Source organism: Protopterus annectens, chromosome 1.part2 (genome assembly GCF_019279795.1).
Source record: "Protopterus annectens isolate FY-2018-M chromosome 1.part2, PAN1.0, whole genome shotgun sequence".
Lineage (NCBI taxonomy): Eukaryota > Metazoa > Chordata > Ceratodontiformes > Protopteridae > Protopterus > Protopterus annectens.
This window is the reverse complement of record NC_056727.1, coordinates 692,974,382-692,996,791: the sequence shown is the minus strand read 5'-3', so window position 1 is coordinate 692,996,791 and position 22,410 is coordinate 692,974,382. Positions and strand designations below refer to the sequence as shown.

The window sequence follows — 22,410 nt, the reverse complement described above, 5'->3', positions numbered from 1 at the left end:
ACTTGTGGTTCGGATTACGGCCTACACAAAAGAGACACTCAGAATAGCTGTCCTTATGTGGAATTTGTTTTCCACACTGGCACTTGCCCTTCCTGGATGACATAACCAAAACAGTAGCAAGAGAAAAAAATTCCCTAATGGGGCACTTATCTGACAAAAAGCTGAAGTCGCAAATGTTGAAACGATCAGACCGATGGTTGGAATGGTGTTCTGACTGGCAGGAGAAAAATTCTGAGGATGATATGTGTGTACTTCGCTTTTATGGCCTACGTCCGACAAGAGTCTACATGTGACATCTCAGGTACCCTACAGTAATATAAGACTTTTGTTTACTGGCTGACATCGGATTGCTTTCAAGTTGGAGATCCCTCAGGTTAAGAATACTGCAGCAAGTGAATAGAATTCATCAACAGACATTGGTTATAGAGAGATAAGATTGGTCAAATGATACATTAAGTTTTCACACTGAATTAGAAAAGTAATAAAGTGAAAATAAGAAAGTTACATAGGATTATATGATTTCTTTCCATAATGCACATAATGAAAATGTTTAGAATTATGTATTGGGAAGCAGAGCATTACACTACTGTAATGAAAACACTATCACCATGGCTACAAGATGAAGTCTCAAGATCTATGGAAATGCACACAATGTGAAATGAAATAATTCTGAAATGTAAATAATACATGTTTTATTTAATAGCAATAAAGTTGTTTAAGAATTATGTAAAGTTGTTTAAGAATTATGTACAAATGCTGCAGCCATTAGGAAATGAAGCAATAAGTCAGAGAGGTCAACTATCACTATTAAATGGGTTTGCTCACTCAAATGATATTGTAAAGGGCTGGTGCAAATCATCTCAACCAAAAAAGTGGTAGAATATATTTTTCCATTTATTCAGCTGAAAGTCATATACAAAAGTCCAGCAAAATGAAGTCATTATTTTTTTCCTAACAATTAAACTGTAGTTCCCTGCCAATGTAAAATAAGAACTTTTTTCTCTTTTACTCCCTCAACTCTTAAGAATGACAAATGTTGACAAACTAATGATCACATTCAGATTCCACTACAAATAAGTTATGGTAGGCAGTTCAAACAATATCTTAACCTTTCTCATGACTGCTGATTTCATCAAAGCTATCAGAGCTGCTTTTAAAAGAGTAGGGCAACAGGCCCCTACATACCTCTATAACTGACAGCCCTGAGAAAACTGAACATGGTGGCGTGTACCTACCAGAGGCAACAACAACGCTGTAATTGTCTTGAAAGCCATTTTCTGCTTTCATTTTTTCTTTCTCTTCCTGATTCTTTTTTTCTTTATCATCCTTCTGTTCATTGATCAGTTTAGCAGTAATGCTTGGTGTATCTATACAGAGAGAAAATAATAAAATGACAGTTAATTAGGAGTGGTCCATGTATTTGTCAGCTCGATACACTTCATGTTGTATATCCAGTATTTGCCTTTATGATAATAACTTTATGACCCAGAGAATATAACGACCTTATCCTTCCATATAAAACATATTTATTTATTATTTATTTTATTTTACATTTGTTGACCGGGATTGTCCGACTGAGCTGAAGAGCCCTTTTTCAGTGGAGGCCCGGGGAGAAAAGCTCCAACATATTATACAATTTTCATTATAAGTTAGCATTAAACAGCAATGTTAGAGGATTATTACAAGGCATTAAGTAGCAATACAATGTTAAACAGTGTCAATAATCAGGAGTATAGCATAACTATTTCAAGATGTATAAAAAGAAATATGTCATTAAGATGAGCATAGTTTTGGGGGTAAGTGGTTAAAAAAATCCAGTTTTATCATGATGTAGTTGCATGAAGGCAAGACAATTACAACAGAATGTTTCTCTGAGGCAATTTGCTTAACAGATTTTAGATGACAGTAGAAAGAGTAGTCAAGGAAGATTAGAGAGAGCTAGTGAGAAGAGTGAGTTAAGGGCAGAAAGTAGATTAAGATATGAGAAGTAGGGGATGTTAAAGAGGGAGAGTGCAGTGGCACTATGATCTAAACTTCACAAAAGTTTTATATGAACAAAGTCTGAATATCATAAAATACAGTTATTTGAATTCCTGTGTCTAAATATGTCCACCTTATCATCAAGAATAACAGCACAGATGTTTTCTCTGTGGATAAAGCACATGGTACTGAAATACATCTGTCCCAACCAAACAAACAATTACACAAATGCTTCTTCATGTTTGTCTTTAAAACATATTTAAGGTATTCATCACTGTTAACTCTATATTCTTCATACTTGCCACAGAGAAATTAACTGACTTCCAAAATTAGCATTTATTAACAATAAAAGCTTTAAAGACTAAGTTAAAGATTAGACAGCTCTGAACACACATACAGAAAAGTAACTTAATCAGGAATCCACTATAACATAAGATCTTCCTCTTCTGAAATTTCAGTGTTTGCAGAACTGCTGCATTCTCTGTGTCCCAAACTTGGGTGCTTCTGCCTTTGTCCGTGCACTCAGTGAGCGAGTACACCGCACTAGGAAAAGTTGCACCAAAACTCTGTGATCTCCAATATGGACTCCATCAGCTGAGCAAGCACACATGAACTGCATAAAAACATGAATACAAAATCATGCATTTGCCCAATAACGTCAGGAAACTCACACTGTAGGACATCCATACAAGACAAGGGGATGGCAGAAAGGCATATATATATATATATATATATATATATATATATATATATATATATATATATATATATATATATATATATATATATATATATATGTATATATATATATATATATATTTGCAACAAGCAGAGGCCCTTCACAAAGATCAACTGAGACAGTGAATAACATTGCTAATACATCAGGTATTGGGGACTGCCTGCAGTGATTTTGCTATTGGAAGAATTTCAGCAGTGCACAAATAAACCTACTATGAAGACAAAAGCTGGAGAAAGACTAAGAAGGCACAGCCTTTAAGCACCAAACTGTCAAAGATGGCCTGAATATTTAAATAATTTCTTAAACAATAGGGCTTGATGAAAGTACTGAATTCACAAACCAATGATCAAGTGGTTGATGTGCAAATATCTGCAATGGGCACTATCTTGAAACAGTTTTTATTTATTTATTTTTTATTTTATTTTACATTTGTTGACCGGGATAGTCCAACTGGACACATGTCCATTTTCAGCGGAGGCCCTGGGAGAAAAGCTCCAAGGTAGTCAGAGTCAAAAATATAACAATGTAGACATAATTACAGGTAAGTTATTTACAGAGGATACATGAAAAAATATGAGATAGGCAAGTTCACAGATATAGTTATCCCTGGTTTAAGTCAGGGGAATACATTGACAGTAGGCAGAAAGTAATATATTATAAACATTTATGAGGAGGGTTAACCAGGCTTGTTACAGTGGCAAAGCCAGTTTAGTGCTAGATATTGTCTGTTTGGTTTTAAATTGGCAAAGGGAGGAGAGCGAAGTAATATCGTCTGGAAGGAGATTCCAAACTCTGCCTACAGAGTTTGCAAAGAGGGCATCCCCAGCTGTACTGCTAATTTTGATTGTCTGAATTAGTAATTTGTTTGAGGATCTAAGCAGTCGCTGATTGTTATGAAGGGTGATAATATTCATTAGGGATGGTGTATTATCTGGATTAAAGAGAATTATTTGAGCTATAGTCAGAAGGTTGTATTGGATTAGACTGGGAAGTTCTAGCCACCCAAGCTGTTTGAGGTTAATGCAGTGGTGTGTCCTAAATGTCAGGCCAGTGGCAAACCTGGCAATGTGATTGTAACAGGATGACAATCTATTTAGGACCAACTTGTTTAGATTAGAGAAAAGGAGGGAGGCATATAGAAGTGTTGAGATTAGGTGGGTGCGGGCTATGGCAATCCTGGCTGGAGGGGTTAGGAAGGCTTTTATTGTATACAGTGATCCTAGTTTTTTATTGATGTTCTTGATTAATTGATTGACATGCAAGTCAAATTTTAGGTTATTATCAATAATGACTCCTAGTAGTTTTGTAGAGGTGTCGGGGAGATAACAACATGCACAGGAAGTAGTCATGTCTCTATCGACATGCCCTTTGACTGCTGTAGGCAGGTGTTCGAAAATGACATTATTAGTCCATTTACAAAAGGGACTGACTCACAACAGCTAATCCCCCTTACTTAAAAGCAAAGCAAGAAAAATAAATGGATTGTTTTCCTAAGCTATTAACACTCTTCTCATCATGTAAAAGCAAGGGTATGGATGGGATTCCCTCTCCTAGACTTTGCTTTTAGAAAAAAAGCAGGATAAATGAAGTGAATAAGGAGACCACTCTGACACTACGTTCAGCAGGAAATGTTCATTGGTCCCAAAAGACACACTAGTCCTCCTGAAAGATCAGATACAGTTCCTTTCAAATACTGGCTTGCAATTCCAACATCCTACAGGCTGAGGTATTAACTACCAAGAAAAGTGACTTCTAAAGTGTGAACATTAGACCCATAAAACCAGTCAGTTTGAAATTCAAATACTAAGGAGAAAGAAGCTTCTGCAACGTTTGAGTTAATCTGCAGAACTCTCTGAAGAAACTCTCACAAGCCAGTTTTGCCGGGTATACCTTTGTTACAGCATTTCATTCATCTGTAAGTTATGCTTCAACACCTTTTTTTAAATCATGAAACAGCACTCACAACTGCAATGTTCTTCTTTTGGCTTTTCCCGGTTAGGGGTCGCCACAGCAGAACTACGGTCCGCTAATGATTGGCAGTAGATTTCTATGGTGCTGAGGTGCCAGCCCGAAGCCCAACCTTCAACAAAAGCACGCCCATTCACGCATGTCTTTCGAACGCCAAGATTTTCAGCAGTGGGGCAAGCCTCTCTTCCTCACACAACATCCTTTGCTTTATGTACCAATTATATGGCTGCATAAAAATAAGGCTGAGTGAAAACGACCACTGCATCACTCTGCTGTCTTGCACAATTAAAGTGCATACAGCTTTGACCAACTGCAACCAAAACAACCAGAAGAAAAGCCATTCACTGTATGTACACTAGGTGTTTAGGATAACCAGTCTGCCATAAACAAACTTGGTGAAGTCAGTTGTCTCCTCTGATTGGTCTACTTATCTGAAAGTTAAAACAATGCAATAAAATAATTTATTCAACACTGTTTTTGTGAAATAAACACTGAAAGTGTCAACTTTTGGCTGGTGATGGAAAAAAATGAACTATGGTGATTTAAATAAATAAATAAAAATAACTGTGGTGGAATCTGAGAATTTTCAAAAAGTTTTTAGCCAGGAGCTGAAATAGGGTGCTACATGATAATCTGTGTCTGCTGAGTAGACACAACAAAATACATCAAGAATAAATGTTGTGGCCATGTATAGTTTGGAAATTACACACATCAAGTTATAGAACCTGAATGGACAGTCTGAAGTTATAGATCAAATGCATGGGAGTGGTTATAATAATTGTAGTACACATATCATGCATAGCCATCAGACAGCCACTAAACATTTCAAACAATAAATTTGTAAGAGTTGGGATACAGCACTGAGCTCAAAAACAATCTAAGTAGACAAAACAGTACTTAATTGAAATGAAGGATAAGACAAGAAAGCAAAGCTTGGGAATGTATAGTGTTTTGGATGGTGAGGAAGGGATAGACTTAATGGATTATGTGATAAAACCAAGAAAGCAGAATGGACTGGGTTTGTAAATGATTCCTGGAGGATAGCACTTGTAAAATGCTTGCTATTTAGTACACCAAGGAATCTTTTTGTCATGTTATGAAAAATAACAGTTACTGTGAGAGATGAGTTATGGCTGAGAGACTTACACAGGTGTACTTTAGGAACCACTGCAAATTTCTCATATGTAACTTTGGCAAGGGGATCATTATAATGCAAGAGGTCATCTAACCTAGGGCCCTGAGGAATTCCTTTGTAGTGAAGGAGTGCTTGGTGTACTGGATTCTGAGATATTCTGAAAGTAAGGTGGCTTGTCCTCTAAGAGGAATGCCTTCTGTTAAACTGAGTCTATGATTGCTCCTGGGAAGGTACTGCTAGTGCTTGGGTGGAGCTGTATCTTCTGGAAGTTGACGGTCAGATCTACCTGCTGAAAGCAAGCCATGGTGATTTGCATAGCTCTTTGAAGTTTTGCGGGTGACTTTGTCTGAATAAGGCAGTCTTCCAGGTAAGGAGATACGGGACCCCTTCTATCTAACAAAAGGTAACAACTGGTGCTAGGCATTTGGTGAAGACTCTGAAGTAGTACATAAGCCAAAAGGTAACGCACAGCATTGACAATGCAGTCTCCCTGCCTGAAAACATAAGCATTTTCTGTGTTCCCAAGCCATGAGAACAAGCAAGTGGGTTACCTTTAAATCCAGAGTCATCATCCATGTCCCTGAGAAGATCAGATGCAGTAATCTTTGAAGGGTTAAATACGCATTTTGATACCACTAGAAATCTGATTAGTCTATAGGCCTCCATGTACATTCTTTCCTGGGGACAAGAAAAGGTGGTAGTAAAACTCTGTGCCCTCTTCTTCTGTGGGCACTCTTTGAATGGAACCCTTAAGTAAAACCCCTTTTCAGAATGGATAAAAGGAACTTTTTTGTGTGTGTTTTGGTAAGAGGAAAATCCGTAGAAGTGGAGTTTTTTTACCCAGAATTTAATGGCATAGCCCTTCCTTACAATCTGCAAGGTCCATTTTTCTTGTACTATATCTTTCCAATGATGGCAGGAGGAGGAGGAGGATAATCTTCTTGCCATGTGGAAGGGCCTGTGGGAGGGGACGGAGGTGCTGGGAAAAGTCAGAGCTCCTCCTTGGTTGGGGCAGGATCCTTGAATTCCTCAGGTCTGGAATGCTGTTTGGTTTGCCACTTTCTTTGCTCTCTGAGCCTTTTCACTCCACGTTGTTTTGCTTTTACATGTTTAGGTGGAAAAGGCCAAGATTTGGAAGGATAAATGTCCTTACATTCACTGCTGCAGTGTTCATTATGTATGTGATTCCCTGCCATGGAAGCCTGACATCCAGCCAGTCTACCAAAGTCTATTGTTGCTTTACGGTATGGTGAACATCAGCCAAATGTTCCTCACTTAGCATAGGGCATAAAGGTGACATTCAGGTGCATCATGATCATAACTTCTTTACTGCCAGTCCAAATGCTGTTTCTCACCAGTCTGTTTGCCCACATCCGTTTACTGCCTTTTTTCTGCATTTTTGTGTTGATTCCTATTTCCTGAAGTCCTCAACGCTGCAGATAAGTACCCAGTTGGAGTTTTGTAAATGTTCTTATATTTTTTGTGCTGTTTGGGGTCAATGTCATCCAGGAAGGGTAAATGCCAGTGTGGGAGACAGATTCCCCATAAAGACTGCCATAACAACTGCCTTTTTGTCTAGGAGCTTCTCACGACCATATGTCTTGTTCAATTTGTCAGGCATTCGCCCTGAAAACCCTTCATAATAGGCTTTCTTCCCTTTCATTGTATCTTGAGAACCAGTTTCTTAAACTTCTTGCTAAAGATACAATGGAAGGAACTTCCTGCCTCGAGGGTCAGTCATCTGGCTGTGTTGCTGGATTTCTCTGCTGTGTCTGGATTGGAGAATGGTGAAGATCTGGCAGGCAACACGTCCGATAAGGCTTTGCAGGTATCCATTTTGGATGTTCAGGGGGAACCACGGTTGATTGTTTCCGAGGGATCAAAGAGGGTTCCGCAGATTCTTAGCAGGGAAGAAGGTCCTACTATGGTTGTCGAATGCTGCCCTGAGTCACACAGCCTTCTCAGTTTTCTAGGGCGGACGTTCCCTTAAAAAAGAAACAGAAACTCTCCTAGGGATCCACAAAGTGTGTGGCAGGCCTTTACTCAGGGTGATTTGCAACGTTTTACTGTCATTAAGTATTAACACTATCCTTCAGCATAAAAACAATGGCTATCTCTCCTCTGCTACTTTCCTAGACGTATCTAAAGCATTTGACATGGTCCCACACAAACAACTTATCTCTACCCTCACTAACCTATCCTTCTCACAATCAGTCACCAACTGGTTTCAGAGTTACCTGTCTGACCACCAACAATCCGTTGTATGGCAGAATGACATATCTCCCCACCTACCTGTCTCCATAGGGGTTCCCCAAGGATCCATCCTTGGACCCCTACTCTTCTCTGTTTTCACCAATAATCATGCCTATGCCACCAAACATAGCACACTCATACAATAGGCAGATGACTCAACCATCATCTGCTCAGCCCAGTCCATACCCAAACTGCAAAAAGTTACACAGGAAGCCTTTTCCTCTGTTGAAACTTGGTTGTCCGATGCCCAATTAATACTCGACCCAAACAAAACTTAACTACTCATCTTCCAACCCACCAAACATATTCAAAACAACTCTCACTTTAACATCACAGCAAAAGACAACACCACTATATACCAACTGAACACACCAAATTGCTAGGAGTGGAAATGGACAATAAACTAAAATTTGGCATTCACATATCCATGACCATAAAAAAAGTCCACAAAACACTAGGAGCACTATACAGAAATAAGCAACTTCTCACCAAAGCAGCAAAGATTTCAATAGCAAATTTCCACCTTATCTCCACCCTACTTTATGCCTCTCCAATGTATACCAACCTAAGGCAATGCAATCTAAACAGGCTAGAGACCTGCTACAACAAAATCGCCAAATTCGCCACAAGGGCATCCTACCGTAGTCACCACTGTCTCTCACTTGCTGAACTGGGCTGGCTTGAACTCCCTCACCTCCTTCAATGTATCAACTCTCACTCGCCCACAAACTAGTAAACCATCCACTAAATGTCCCATCCCTCCAGAATCTACTCCAACCCTATCGCACCACCAGACCACTAAGATCCAGCAACAAAAATCACTTGCAGATCACTAAAGCCAATAACTCTGCTGGTGAAGCACTATTCTCTTGCACCACAGCCAAATTATGGAACTCCCTCCCACCCACAATTACCTCCATACCATCATGCACCCACTTCAAAACTTTACTAAAAGCGCACCTAAAAACATGTTGGTTATGCCCTTGCAACTCCCACTCTAATATCACCCACCCCATCCAAACACTACCTTTCTTTACACTCCACTAACTACCTTGATTATAGCAAGCTCAGATACTCATAAGCCAGTAATTATTATACAGCAGGAACTTCTTCATTTGTTAATGTCTGTTATGTACTTCACAGATAAAGATTCTAGTTGTCTACTGATGTACTATGTTCTTCATCTGTAAATATGTTGTAAGTAACTGCTATGTAAATTGTTAATTGCTACGTAATCCAATGCGTCTACTGTCTGTTTATTTTAACTGTGGAGCTTTTCTCCCCGGGCCTCCGCTGAAAATGGACATTGGTCCAGTCGGACACTCCTGGTCAACAAATATAAATAAATAAATAAATAAGGCCTCCTCAAGGGATTTTGGTTCCTGCTCCCCCTTGGTCCTCTTTCTCCACTTAAAAGGCCCAGGGAACTGAATTCTTCTGAGGAAGAGTTGGATTCTGATTAAGAATCCCTTACTTATTCTTCTCAGATTACTTCTCCTTTAGACTACGGTTCAGAGGAGGGGGGGGGGGGGATTGCATAGTCCAGATACTCCTTCTGAGGAAATTTCCTTTGGGGACAATCTCTAGCATGATGGAATTTTTTTAAGTGGGATTGTGCTCAGGTCCCTGATATCCATAAGAGGTACTATGAGTTACTGCACATGGAATTGCCAATTACTCCCGTTTTGGCTGCTTTACTGGATGTTTTTTTCCAATGCCACTAAAGCACCTGATTCTCTGCCCCCTGCTCCCAAGAAGTCTGGCAGGTTTTATAGGGTGCCTAAGGATTGTTTTTTTGTTCAAATGTCCTGCTGATGACCCCTCTGTGGTGTCTGTAGCCTCTGATAAGCCATCTCAATTGCTTCCTTCATCCAAGTTGCTGCCTTCCGACAAGGACAGCAGAACCACAGGCAGGCTGGTAAGAAAGTTTATACTTTGGCTAACCTAGCTTTTAGGGCAATTAATTATCATACCCATATATCTAATTAGGTGTTGTCTCTTCTTTCTCAGGCTTGTCAGCTTTTTTCTGATCTTCCAGACTCCGAGGAAATCTTCTGCTGTTTCTTTGCTAGGGACTTTTTCTCAAGTAGTTTGTCATTCTATCCAATGAAGTTATGACACAGCAGATGCCTCTTCTAGGGTTGCTGCTTTTGGTTCAGTAATGAGGAGGTATTCTTGGCTTAGGCTTCAACCTTTACCTGATGATATCAAGGCTAAGTTGATGGATGCTCCCCTAGATAATAAACTTTTGTTTGGGGAAACGGCTGCTGGTTCCTTTAAGTCTCTTCAGGATAATGGGGAGGCCTTACAGGACCTTAAACATGTTTTTGTTTCTTCTATGTCTAAATTTCAGAGAAACTACCCTTTTAAGCTTGCCTTTGTTCACAGGTAATCTCACCCTCGTGCCAAAGGTAAAAAGGGTGGTAAACAGGCTCCTTCTGCTAAGGCCACTCAGACTGCAGGGATTCAAAAGCTTTCATTTCCTGACAAACCAACTGCTGTCTGACTATCCACCTGTTCCCAGCCACACACTTTTTTCTCTTCGCCCTTCTTTTTCTCTTCCTATTTGGCTTTGGTCCCGTCATTTGTCAGGAGTACTTCATGGTGTGGATATCCAGTCTCCCTTTTATGGGAATTCCTCAGCCTCCTCGGGAACTTCCTTTTTATCCCCATAGGTTCTTTGAGACCTCTTGTCTCACTGTACTATTCAAGAGGTGCCTGTGTTGCTAAAGGGGGAAGGGGTTTTATTCAAGAATGTTTCTAATGCCCAGAAAAAAGGGTACTTGGAGACCAATTCTAGACCTCTCTCATCTAACCACTTTTCTGAAGGTGCCTTCCTTTTGCATGTTATCCTTAAAGACTCTGTTTCCTCTCTTGCTCCCTCAGGCCTTTCTAATGTCTCTGAATCTCAAGGATGTTTATCTCCATATTCCGAGCCATCACCTTTTCAGGAAGTTTGTGTGTTTTTCTGTTGCTTGATGGCATTTCCAGTTCTGTGCTTTGCCCCTTGGCCTTTCTACTGCTCCAAGGGTATTCACCAAATGCCTCCCTCCTTTGATTGTTTTTTGCAGGCTTTAAGGGATCCAAATATTTGCTTACTTGGATGACCTGCTGATTCAAGTATCCTCTCCAGAGGTTGTTTTGCAAAATCTTCGTTTTCCTATTTCTCTTCTTCAGAGCCTGGGCTTCACAATAAACTTCAAGAAATCTTTTCGAACTCCTTCTCAGGATCATGTCTTTCTGGATTGCAGGATTCAGACGGTGCCAATACTGGCATCCCTGCCACCTCCAAAGGTCTTAACTCTCATTTTTTACTTTCAAACTCTTCTTTCCTTGCCTCCATTACAGCCAGGGAGTTTCTGAAAGCTCTGGGTTTCATAGGCTTCCACCATTTCGATGCTCCCTCTGGCCAAACTCCACGAGGTTTTCTGAAGTCGGTGTGGCTTCACCATGCACATCTTCTAGACTTTAAAATTCCTCTTCTCCCTTGTCTCAAGAAGTAACTTCTAGGGTGAATTCAGCAGTAGTCTCTGAATCCAGGACTCCCTTCTCATCCCCCTCTTCCCTCTCAAAATATGTTCACAGATGCTCCAGATGTGGGATGGGGAACAATGCTTGGCTCCCTGAAGGTACAGGGAGTGTGGTATTCTCGTCAGCAGAAAGAGCACATCAGCGTCAAAAGAGATGAGAGCTCTTATGCTAGCTTTTCTGGCCTTTTATCCTCTTTCATCTCTGGGACCTCTCAAGGTATACGCTGGCTCTTCTGGCCTTTCATCCTCTTTCCTCTCTGGGATCTCTCAAGGTATTCACTGACAATACCACAGTTATGTGGTACATAAACAAACAGGGTAAAAAAAACCTTACCTACTTTGCTGGCTGGCACTTCTGGTATTGGATCTGGCTGTCAAGTATCAAGTGACTCTTCAAGCAGTTTATATTCCTTCAGATCAAAACACTGTGGCAGACATTCTGAGCAGGTCCTTCACTCAATCCCCAAATGAATGCTTCACAGGGATGTATTTCTGGACACTGTTCACCAGTGAGGTACTCCTCAAGTAGATCTCTTTGCTTCCCTCTGAACAGACAACTTTCTCTGTTTTGTGCAAGAGTCCCAGGTCCTCTGGTGTGGAAGGTGAACGCCCTCTCATTTTCCTGGAAGGGGATATTTCTTTATGCATCCCCCCCCCTTCTTCTCATTCCAAAAGTCCTGTTCAAGATTCAATAGGATGCTTGCAAAATCTTGTTAGTGACTCTCTTTTGGCCGCAAAAGCACTGGTTGCCTCTACCTCTGTATCTAGCCAAGGGCAGTCATCACAAATTACCTCACACGGTGGATTTATTCACACGAGACAAGGGATCTCTCATCCATCCCCACCTGTCCACACTTCAACTGACACTGTGAGTGATAGGGTTTTGATTCCTCATAGACACATTTTCTGAGGATGTGCTGCAGGTCCTGCTGGTGGCCAGGAAACCTTCTACTAGGAAATCCTACTTATCTAAACGGAAGAGGTTTTCTATTTGGTGTCTCTCTCGTAACCTGGACCAACTTACTGTGAATGTTCCATTGGTTCTCTCTTATTTGTGTGAGTTGCTCAATGCTGGTTTGGCCTATTCTTCTATTAAGGCCCACTTAGCACCTCTTTCTGCTTGTCTGTCTTCAACTCCTCCTTTAGCTTCTAGATTTGAGGCTAAGCAATTTTCAAAGGTGTTCTTAATATTAGACCTCCCAGGAAGCCTGTTATTCCTCCCTGGGATCTTAATTTTGTTCTGGAGAAATTGACTTAGGCTTCTTCTGAGCCTGCTGTTTCAGCTTCCTTTCAACACTGTTCTTGGAAGACAGTTCTTTTGTTATCCCTTACTTCTGCCAGACGGGTGTCTGAGCTTCAAGCCCTTATGGCTTGTCCACTTTTTTTGATATTCCATGAGGACAGGGTGTCCTTGCATACTAATCCTTCTTTTATGCATAAGGTGATTAATGAGTTGTCACTTTGTCAGTGTATTAATCTGCCTATTTTTTCCCCTTTCCGGAATCTGACAGTCAGAAGGTGGTGAATACTTTGGATGTACACAGACAGCTCAGATTTTATTTGGATAAGACTAAAGCTATCAGAAAATCTGATTAATTGGTTCTTTTCATCCTATGTCTTTAGGCTTGGCTGTTTCCAAGCAAACTATTTATTCTTGGATTTCAAAGGCTATTTCTTTTTGTTACACTTTTCAAGGTTCATTTTACTAGAGCTGTGGCTTCTTGTGATGCTTTTTAGGGGCTTACACACTAATTCTATTCTTGGAGCAGCTACCTGGACTTCTGTGCATACTTTTAGCAAACACTACAAGTTGGATGGTACTGCTAGAGCTAGTTTTGCTAATGCCATTCTTCATAGCTTCTTAGAGAGCTCTACTGCTGCTGCCTCCTCCCAAGTTTCTTCTTTAGCTTTGGCAGTCTCCCATACACAATGTTTACTGCAATGGTGAATGTAAGGACATAGTAGAGTTGTATAAAATCTTACAATAAAGGTAGATGTCTTTGCCTTCACTGCTGCAGTATTCACTCTCTTCCTCCATCCCCCTAGTCTTTTTCTTACCTGGATGTGCAGTTTCTCTCTGGTTTTCCTTGGACTGGTGTTCCTACTGGAGCAATCAGTTTTGAGGATGGTATGCCTGAACATCACTTTTATGACCTACATTACATGAGAAGCATTTGGCTGACATTCAGCATACCTTAAAGCAATAGTAGGCTTTGGTAGACTGGTCGGATGTCAGGCTTCCACAACAGGGAATCCCATATGTACTGAATACTGCAGCGGTAAAGGGAAGGACATCTACAGTTATGGTAAGATTTTACACAACTATACTTTTCTATTGTATCTGGGAGTGGGAGATAGACAAAATTCTTCAACAGATTTCATCTGCCTCCCCTGTCTTGTTCAGCTGTGGGTCCAAAAAAGGAAGTTCTTGTCCAAGCGGGCCATCAAGGAGTTCAGCCTTTACCTGGTCTGAGAGAGGTTGTGTCTTCAGCCAGACAAGTCTCAGAGTGCCTGACCATGTGGGCAGCTGCCCTGCATGATGCATCTAAAAGCATCACATCCGCATTTGAGAAAGTATCTGGATACCTAGAGGGTAAAATTACACAGGTCCTGGATATCCCTCTGCTGCCTTGGTTTTAATGCATTTCCTGAAGTGGCTCAAGGTATCTGAGCATGTGAAACTGGCAGTTAAGAGCCCTCATTACCAAGGTGGCTGAAGTGTAAGGTTTCTTATCAAATCTGTCAAACAATATGCCTTTTAAATTGTTTTGCAACTGGTTCTTGGATTTACTCTCAATGGCTCCCTTGGCAGATTCTGTAGACACCACTGCTGGGGCCTTCTTATAGGAGAAATGGGCAGGGTTCCAAGGAGCAGAGGGTAGGGGGGTCAGGGAACAATGAGATGTCTTCAAACACATCATCCAAGACAATATGAATGGGAGGAATCACCAAAAGTCCAGAGATAACAATGTTCGGAAGCTCTCAGTTGTGAATTTAAGCCTTACAGAACTGCCTAGATTCCCATCTGAAGGATTCTGTCATTCTATGAAGTGGGTCTGCAAAAGAGAGATACTCAGGAGGTAATGTTGAGGATAAGGTGTCATCTGAATTAAGAGTCTTCATAAGTCTAAGGGGGAAGGTGTTCCACATAAGATAATTCTTCCTCATCCTCTCAGTCTGAGGAATTAGAATCTCTCTCTCTGAGGGAATTTCCCTTTTTATTTCCCTACAGGATGTTCCTGGCACAGGATCCTTTTACAAGATAGGCTGTCTGGTCCTCATGAGGCAATGGGCTCAGGCAGTGAGGGCTAAGGCAAACCTGAGTGCCTACTACGTTTTGGTGCCCAGGTCTTAGGTGAAAGTAAAGGCCTCTATTTACAGGTGGGTAGCTGTGACCTCTAACGGGTTTCTCAAGGATATTCTCCCTTAAAATAACTAAGGGGATCTTAGTGGTGGGAGGTTGGCATAATGGTTAAGGTGTTTGCCTTACAAACACAAGGTGCAGGGTTTGACTCTCACATGGGGTAATTGGCTAGGCTTAAAATGGCCCACAAGGGCAGTTAGCCTAGTACTAATCTATGAACCTATCTACCATCACCCTCTGTCATCAGTACTCATGTTTTAGAAGCCGAGGCCTGATTAGTGGCAATGAGCCCATCTGATATCAGTCTGCTGCCAGACTGTGAGGTGCAGGCCTGAGTTGAGGTGGCCTCTGAATAGTTCATGACAGAGGACTCAGGCCTAACAGTCATCTGACCATACATCTGCAAAGGTGCCTTACCTGGTTTGTGTCAAGGGCTGGACACAACCATTCTCAGTATCCCTGATGTCCTCCTCTTTTTGAATGCTTATACTTAATACATCTTGGGGAAGACAGCCTGGGAACCAGCAGACACGATAATGTGCGAAGGCCCTGTCCGACTACAATCCATATGCTGCTGATGGGATGCAGCCCTAGAAACATTGTGCTGTGGGCCTAAACAAAAAAGACAGTACAAATGAAACTCTTTGTGGGGAATCTACTTCCCACAAGAAATGCAGTTAACTTTCTTGAACATTAACAAGGAATGTTCACAAAAAGTAGAGAAAAATGCCCTCAACAAGGGACTTATTTGAGGCTCCTTAATGCTCTGGTAGTTCAAGCTGACCGATGGACTAATGATGCAAAGAAACTCGTGGAGCACAGGACTGTACGGCAGAAAAAAAGTGAAGATGGCACAGACTGATGCCCTCTTTATACCAGATACCCAAATGCCAATCCACAACAGACATTTGCCTGTTGGAGGATGGCAAAATACTCTGATGTTTAGGCTGGCCCCGGGCTTCTGCATGGCAGGATCTTAGGAATCAGTGCTGCAACAAGGACTACATTTAGTATTACCTCAGAAAACAGATGTACCACATGCAGCTCCATAGCTTAAGTGGGATGAGACCTTTTAAGAAAAGCCATGGTTCAACAGTTAAATTCCACACCAGTCACACAGGAAACAATGCCAAGCCCTCCAGCAGTACCCCTAATGATCCCTGAGGTTGTAGTAGGAAAGCTGTGTTTGTTATAGGTTAAGTCTAAGACTACTCTAAAGAATGGGGGGTGAGGGGTCTGCGAAAGCAGAATCCAGTCTTTCTCCAGGCCACTAATGGACTGACAGCCTTCAAAAAAAGAGTTACGCCAAGGATTGTGAACCCTTATATTAGGCCTGCCAAGTATACTTATACCACACTGGCTGCACCAACTAAACAATGATCTTTCCTACTGATTCCAATTTTGCTAAAAAATAAAAGGTTAAGTAGACCTCAAGTTACCAATGGCAGAGAAAAGTAGCGCTGTTAAACTGGTAGCAGTTAGTGATGTCATGTGAAGGTCCAACACAGAAGAGGTATGGTTCTATTATTTTAGACAATGTGGGCACTACATGGACTAAGAAAAGTTATGACTTCTCTTTTCCTTCACACATATGGTAACTTTCTTATCAAATGAGAAGAAGTCCATAAAACAGACATGGGAAATGTGAACAGCAAAAAAGAACTGAAGCCTGTGGTGGTTAGCCCATTCACCTAAATATAAATATTGAAGGGAGTGCCAAGAATGGCTAACATGAAAGGCAGTGCTTATATTTAGATACGTACAGAATAAGAATAGAAGTCTGTTTCAAAATAGTTACCATCCATCATGATCTGCAAAGAACAGTCTTAACATTTAGTAATCATAACTATGCATCTGTGTTGTCCATTTAATTCTTTCCCAACAAATAGGTATCAGATCCGACCTTGGATCCAACTCGGCCACTTTTCTTCCTTACCCTGAATCAGACTCTTGAGCTCCACCTTTACCCATAATGCCCCTTACTACAGTTTTACCTCAGATCAAGTTTGCTGTCACTATAATCTACTCAAACAAAAGGAGTATAACAAAAAAAAAAAGAATAGCATAGGGTTTCAAACAGGAACACTGGTTCCAAAACATAAACTTTATCAGGTCACTCCCAAAAAAAAGATGAGGGAGGTTGCCGGGTGTAGAGTTGAGGAAGAATGAAAATGGACAACACAAATGTATAGTTATAGTGAGTACACACCTTTTATATCTGATGATGTCACTTTCAATCCTCAACAAATGGGACAAAGTCTCCAGCTAAGATAAACTTGGGTTGCCCTCATGGAAGGATATTCCAGAGTACTACAAAACCACAGGCAGCCCAGATTCTGGAGATGATATCCAACTTTTAATGAACAATAAAAGTATGAGCATTGGACCAAGTGGCTGCAGCACAAACATCGTCAATGGAAGTCCTGGCCCTGAAAGTGCCACATGTGGTCATAGATCTAGTAGAGTGAGCTTTTGGGCGTCTTATCAAAGGTAAACCTTTCAAGGAATAAACATAAGAAATACAATCTGAAATCCATTTAGCTAGGGTGACTTTTGAAAGAGGCTTTACCAATTTGTGATGAGCAAGGAAGACAAAGAGTTGGTCAGTTTTCCAGAACTCCTTCATTCTGTGGAGATAAAAATGAAGCTGTCGATGTACATCCAAATGGTGACGCATGTATTCTCCTTAACATGCAAAATTTTGGAAAGAGTGACAAATTTATGACCAGATTGATGTTCGTTTCAGAAGCAATCTTTAGCAGAAAGGATGGATTACTACATAAAGTGACTATCTTTACAGAAAATCAAATAAGGCAGTTTTGAAGAGAGTGCTTGGAGTTCAGAACTCATCTGGTGGAAGCAATAGCTACAAGGAAGATTGCTTTCCACAAAAGAAATCTGAGTTCAGGTTTAGCTGCAGGCTCAAAGTGGGGCTGAAACCAAGCTTTGTAATACAACTGTGAGATCCCAAGGAGAAGTAGGCTCTTTAATCAGAGGTCTAAGCAGAAATGTGCCTTTAAGGAATGCTTTACATAGTCTGGATGAAGTTAAAGGAGAACCATAACCTCCAGTGTGATAACTGGAGATGTCTGCTAGCTGAGCTTTGATGGTGGAAAAACTAGCACTTCCTTGAAAAACAGATGCCAGGAAATCTGATACAGCAGGAATGGGAGCAGTAAAGGCATCTAATTGTCTCTGTCGTGCCCAGATGGAGAATTGTTTCCATTTACTCCTGTATAATTTCTTGGTTACATGTTTCTGGGAAGATATTAATATTTGAGGAACTGGAGAAGCAACCCTGGACTGCCTAGGCATCACTGGAAATGGAGGAAACACATGATCAACTTGAGGCCTGGAATGTCTGGGTGAGTCATCCCTGAGGGATGAGATACCAGATCTGGACTGGGTTCCAGTGTCTAAGGTTGACATAGAAGGTGAGACTACAGGTAGGGAAACCAAACTTGCAGAGGCCAGAAATTGGAAATGAAGATAACTTTGCTCTTCAATTGTAGTGCTTTCTGCAGAAATTTGGAGATAAGAGGTAGGGGAGGGATAAGCACATAAGAGAACAGAGGGCCAAATGTAGACTAAAGCATCTCTCGGTGACTCCCACTGAGGGGGAATTAGGGCAAAAAAACATGCTGCTCTTGTTGTTGAGGGGTGAGGCCAAAAGATTGCAGCAAGGTTGACCCCATCTGTGGAAGATCCTTCCTACCACTACATGAATGATAGACCACTCATGAGACATCAGAATAGTTCTGCTGAGCTTGTCTGCCAAAACACTGGATCTCCCAATTATGTGCATTGCTGCTAGAAAGTGGTTGGAAGAGACTGCTCATTGCCAAACTCTCACTGCTTCTTGGCCGAGAGGGTAGGACCTAGTTCTCCCGATTTGTTGATGTACCATACCACTGACATTGTCCATCTGGATAGGAACTGTCCCTAGAGGAAGAGAGTTCTGAAAGGCCTGCAACACTGAAAGGACCGCATTCATCTCTAAGACATTCATTTACATGTAGATTGGTCTCTTCTGAGGACCACATGCCTTGAATAGTGCATCCCAAGAAATCCTCCCCACCCCAATTGGGAGGCATCTGTGGTCAGCGTGGTGTTTGGGGGAGGAAGGACAAAGGGATGTCCCTGACAAAGGTCACTGGACTGCATCCACCAGAGTAGGGAATCCCTGCAAACCCGAGAAAGCTTTACAGGATGATTCAGTGGTTGTCAAAGAATTGACCATTGTACTACCATAGTGTACTGAAGAATTCACATGTGAAGGCTAGCAGTGGGTAGTAGAGTAAATGCTGCAGACATCAAACCTAAAGCCTGGAGAACCAGTTTTGCCAGTGCAGAAGGATGTGATAAGATCTGACTGACACAAATTCTCAAAGCCAATTGACTGACAGCATCCAGGTGAACAACTATGAAGTCCACGACTTCAACTGAATGAAGATAAGACTTGGGGAGACTGACTGTGATCCCCAGGTACTGACACAGATGGAGTAAGTAATCCCTGGTTTCCTCTAGTATATCCCTGGTTGGAGCAGTAGGGAACAAATCGTCCAAATAAGGAAACAGCTGGAATCTGCTCAGTCTGAGAATAGCTGCTGCCACTGCCATACACTTGATGGACACCCTGGGGCAGTGATGGAGAACCTTTTAGTCTTTGAGCTTAATAATTTCCTTACCTCTGCAGCAGTGTTGTTGAACTGGCTCCTGGCACAAAATAATTCAAAGCACTTTACACGAGCAATGCATGCAAAAGCAGTTTCTTTGGTAATGCAGGTGTTGGTGAACAGTGAACACTGGCATATCACCCAAAATATCATGGTGTGTCACCTCTGACACATCTGTCATAGGTTCGCCATCACTGCCCTGGGGGCTATGATGAGACCAAACGGCAGGGCTCTGAACTGGTAATGACAGGCCCCCAGCCAAAAGCACAAGTACATCAGGGCATGTCTACTCATTTTGATGTAACAGCATGCATCCTGGAGGTCTAAGCAGCATATCCAGTCATCCTTTCTCAGAAGGGGGAGAATACATCATTCGGAACTTGGAATTCTTTGGAAAGTGATTCAGATGACTGAGATCTAGAATTGCACTTTGGTCCCCTGTTTTCTTTGGCACTAAAAAGAACCTTGAGTAAACTCTGCTGTCCCTGTGGAATAAATAGATGAGGCGAAGATGTTGGATCCGAAGGGAAAATGGGGTTACAATCACCACCTCCAAAGCACAGGAACCAAGCGAAACATCAATGAAGCTGAAACTCCCAGTGTCATCAAGGGCCAGCCCTGCCCAGATCTCTGCTCCAAGGGAGGAGTCGGACCTTAGCTGTCCAATACCAAGGGCCCGAGGGGAAGCAATGGCTCTGCCACTCTCTGTGTCAAAGACATCCCTCTGGATATGATGTTTCAGCTCAAAGACATCTTGCTCAAGGGTGGTCAGCTGCGAACAAGTCAGGGATATGGTTGGAGTCAAAGATGAAGCTATCTTCAGATCAGATGGCTTTGAAATCGTTGGTCAGATTGGAGGAGGAGAAATGATGGGATGAAAAACTGGTTGAAGGCTCGTGGATCCGATGGGAGACAGACCCAGTAAAACCCCCATCTGATTCTGAGCCCTGAGAAATTTCCTCATCATCCTATACACATTAGTTTCAGAGAGACTCTGGGATGACCTAATGGATGAAGAGGTGGAAGGAGGGCGAGACAACCTCAGAGGAGTTTTTTGCAAAAGTGGTGATTGGAGCCATGGAGAGATCAGGTCTGGTGAGAACTGAGGGTTCCAAGGTCGAGGTGGCTTAGAAGTAGAAGGAGTCGGATCTGATGATGTCAGATCCAAACATTTAGCTAGTCTAACCAGCGGCTCTGATACTGGAGCAGATTTCAGAGACTGAGAGGGACAGCGTTTCCTATGGTCCCTTGACTCTGAACATCATTTTGTTTTTTTGAGGGATTTGAGCCCCTGATGCCAAAGCAGAGGAAGAAGGAGCTAAAGTAGGAAGAAGGCCATTAAGAACTAGCTTATTTCTCCTATTGCTAACGGCCCTGGTATTAAACCCTACACAAATCTTACAGGGGGAGTCCAGGTGAGTAGCCAACAAACCCACTCTCTGTGGGCATCAGAACTGGGTATCTTGTGCCCACAGGAACTGCATTTCTTAAAACTGGTTGGCTTCTCTGCCATGGTAAAGAGGAGGAGAAGGCCGAATGAAGAAAAGAAAAAAAATTTTTTTTTTTTTTTAAAAAAAAGGAAGAAAAGGGTTACCAACAATGGTAACTATAACACTACCCAAACCATCTGAGTGGCAAACAATCTCAGGTAAAGCACTAGTAAGAGGCATTATGGGTAAGGGAGGAGCTCCAGCATTCAAGCTAGATTCTGCAAGGAAAGTAGCTGGGTTGGATCCGATGCCCATTCATTAAGGAATGAATGAAAATGATAACATCAGATTCAGGAGTTAATATATTTAGAGCCATGGGAGAAGTGTAGGTGCATGTCTTTCATTTTTTTTTAAATCACTATTAGTGCCCCATTCATTTTTCCAGTGGGAACAACATTTGTCCACTGAGTGTTGACACAAACCTGTCTCTCTTACCTACTTGACAAATCACAACATATGCATACAAATAGGGAGTATTCATCTGCATAAACATTCCATGTCATAGCTGCTGTTTACTCATCTAGATTGTGTGGTTTCCCTACACTTGAGCTCTAAAACCAGCAATTGTACAATAAGAGGGTTTTCTGGCTGCACTCTTGTGGCAGAAGTGTGCTGTAGCAAACATATCTGAGTTGGGGTTTGCTGGCTGAAAGCTTATTGTGTGGTTTCCTGACGGTTCTGCAGGCCTTTCTATTGTAAAACTTTTTTTCCTGATTCGATACAAGCCCAGTGTTTGTGTTAGTCTTCCCTCTGCACAACAGCAGTTAGCAGTGCCCTGTATAGATGGAAATGCCATCAAGTTAAATTTCCCCTTGGAATAACTATCTCTGCAACCTTCCCCAGTCCCCCTGCTGCTCTAGGAGCAGCAAAGTTACATACTTCCCAAGTACCAGAGTCTGTAACAATGGAATGTCCTCTAGGCAAAGGTCAACATACTTAAAACACTGAGAATGCTCAAACACATGCTTAAAACACAGTGACCAAAGGGCACAGAATTGCAGAAAAGAAAAGCAAAACAAAGGAGCAGTTACAAAGGATGGTGTGAACTTGCCTGAAACACGATCAAGGACCTCTGCTAATGTTGTAGAGATTGGAAGATGAAGTGTGCGAAATTTATGTCCTGCACCATACATAGGATGCTGTATCACATGACTGGTTGCATTAATTCTGCCCTTGTACAACTGCAAAACAAGAACAATTTGTTAACCAATAAATAATACTGGACTTCAAAATTTTAGACAATAAAAGACAAGTTTCAAAGCTTCGAAAAATGAG

The 22,410-nt window shown here is 41.6% G+C and overlaps 1 protein-coding gene across 8 annotated transcripts in view; it reads right to left on the bottom strand.

Moving 5' to 3' along the window:
* The window catches only part of BIRC6 (baculoviral IAP repeat containing 6), a 4,524,268-nt gene that overhangs the window by 753,898 nt on the left and 3,747,960 nt on the right, over positions 1 to 22,410 (bottom strand). For all 8 annotated transcript variants that reach the window (XM_044058419.1, XM_044058463.1, XM_044058448.1 and 5 more), the window contains exons 57-58: positions 22,187 to 22,316; positions 1,236 to 1,367 (exon numbers count right to left, since the gene is read on the bottom strand). In XM_044058419.1, the coding sequence (XP_043914354.1) occupies positions 1,236 to 1,367; positions 22,187 to 22,316 (262 nt within the window). The remainder of the gene's footprint in view (positions 1 to 1,235; positions 1,368 to 22,186; positions 22,317 to 22,410) is intronic.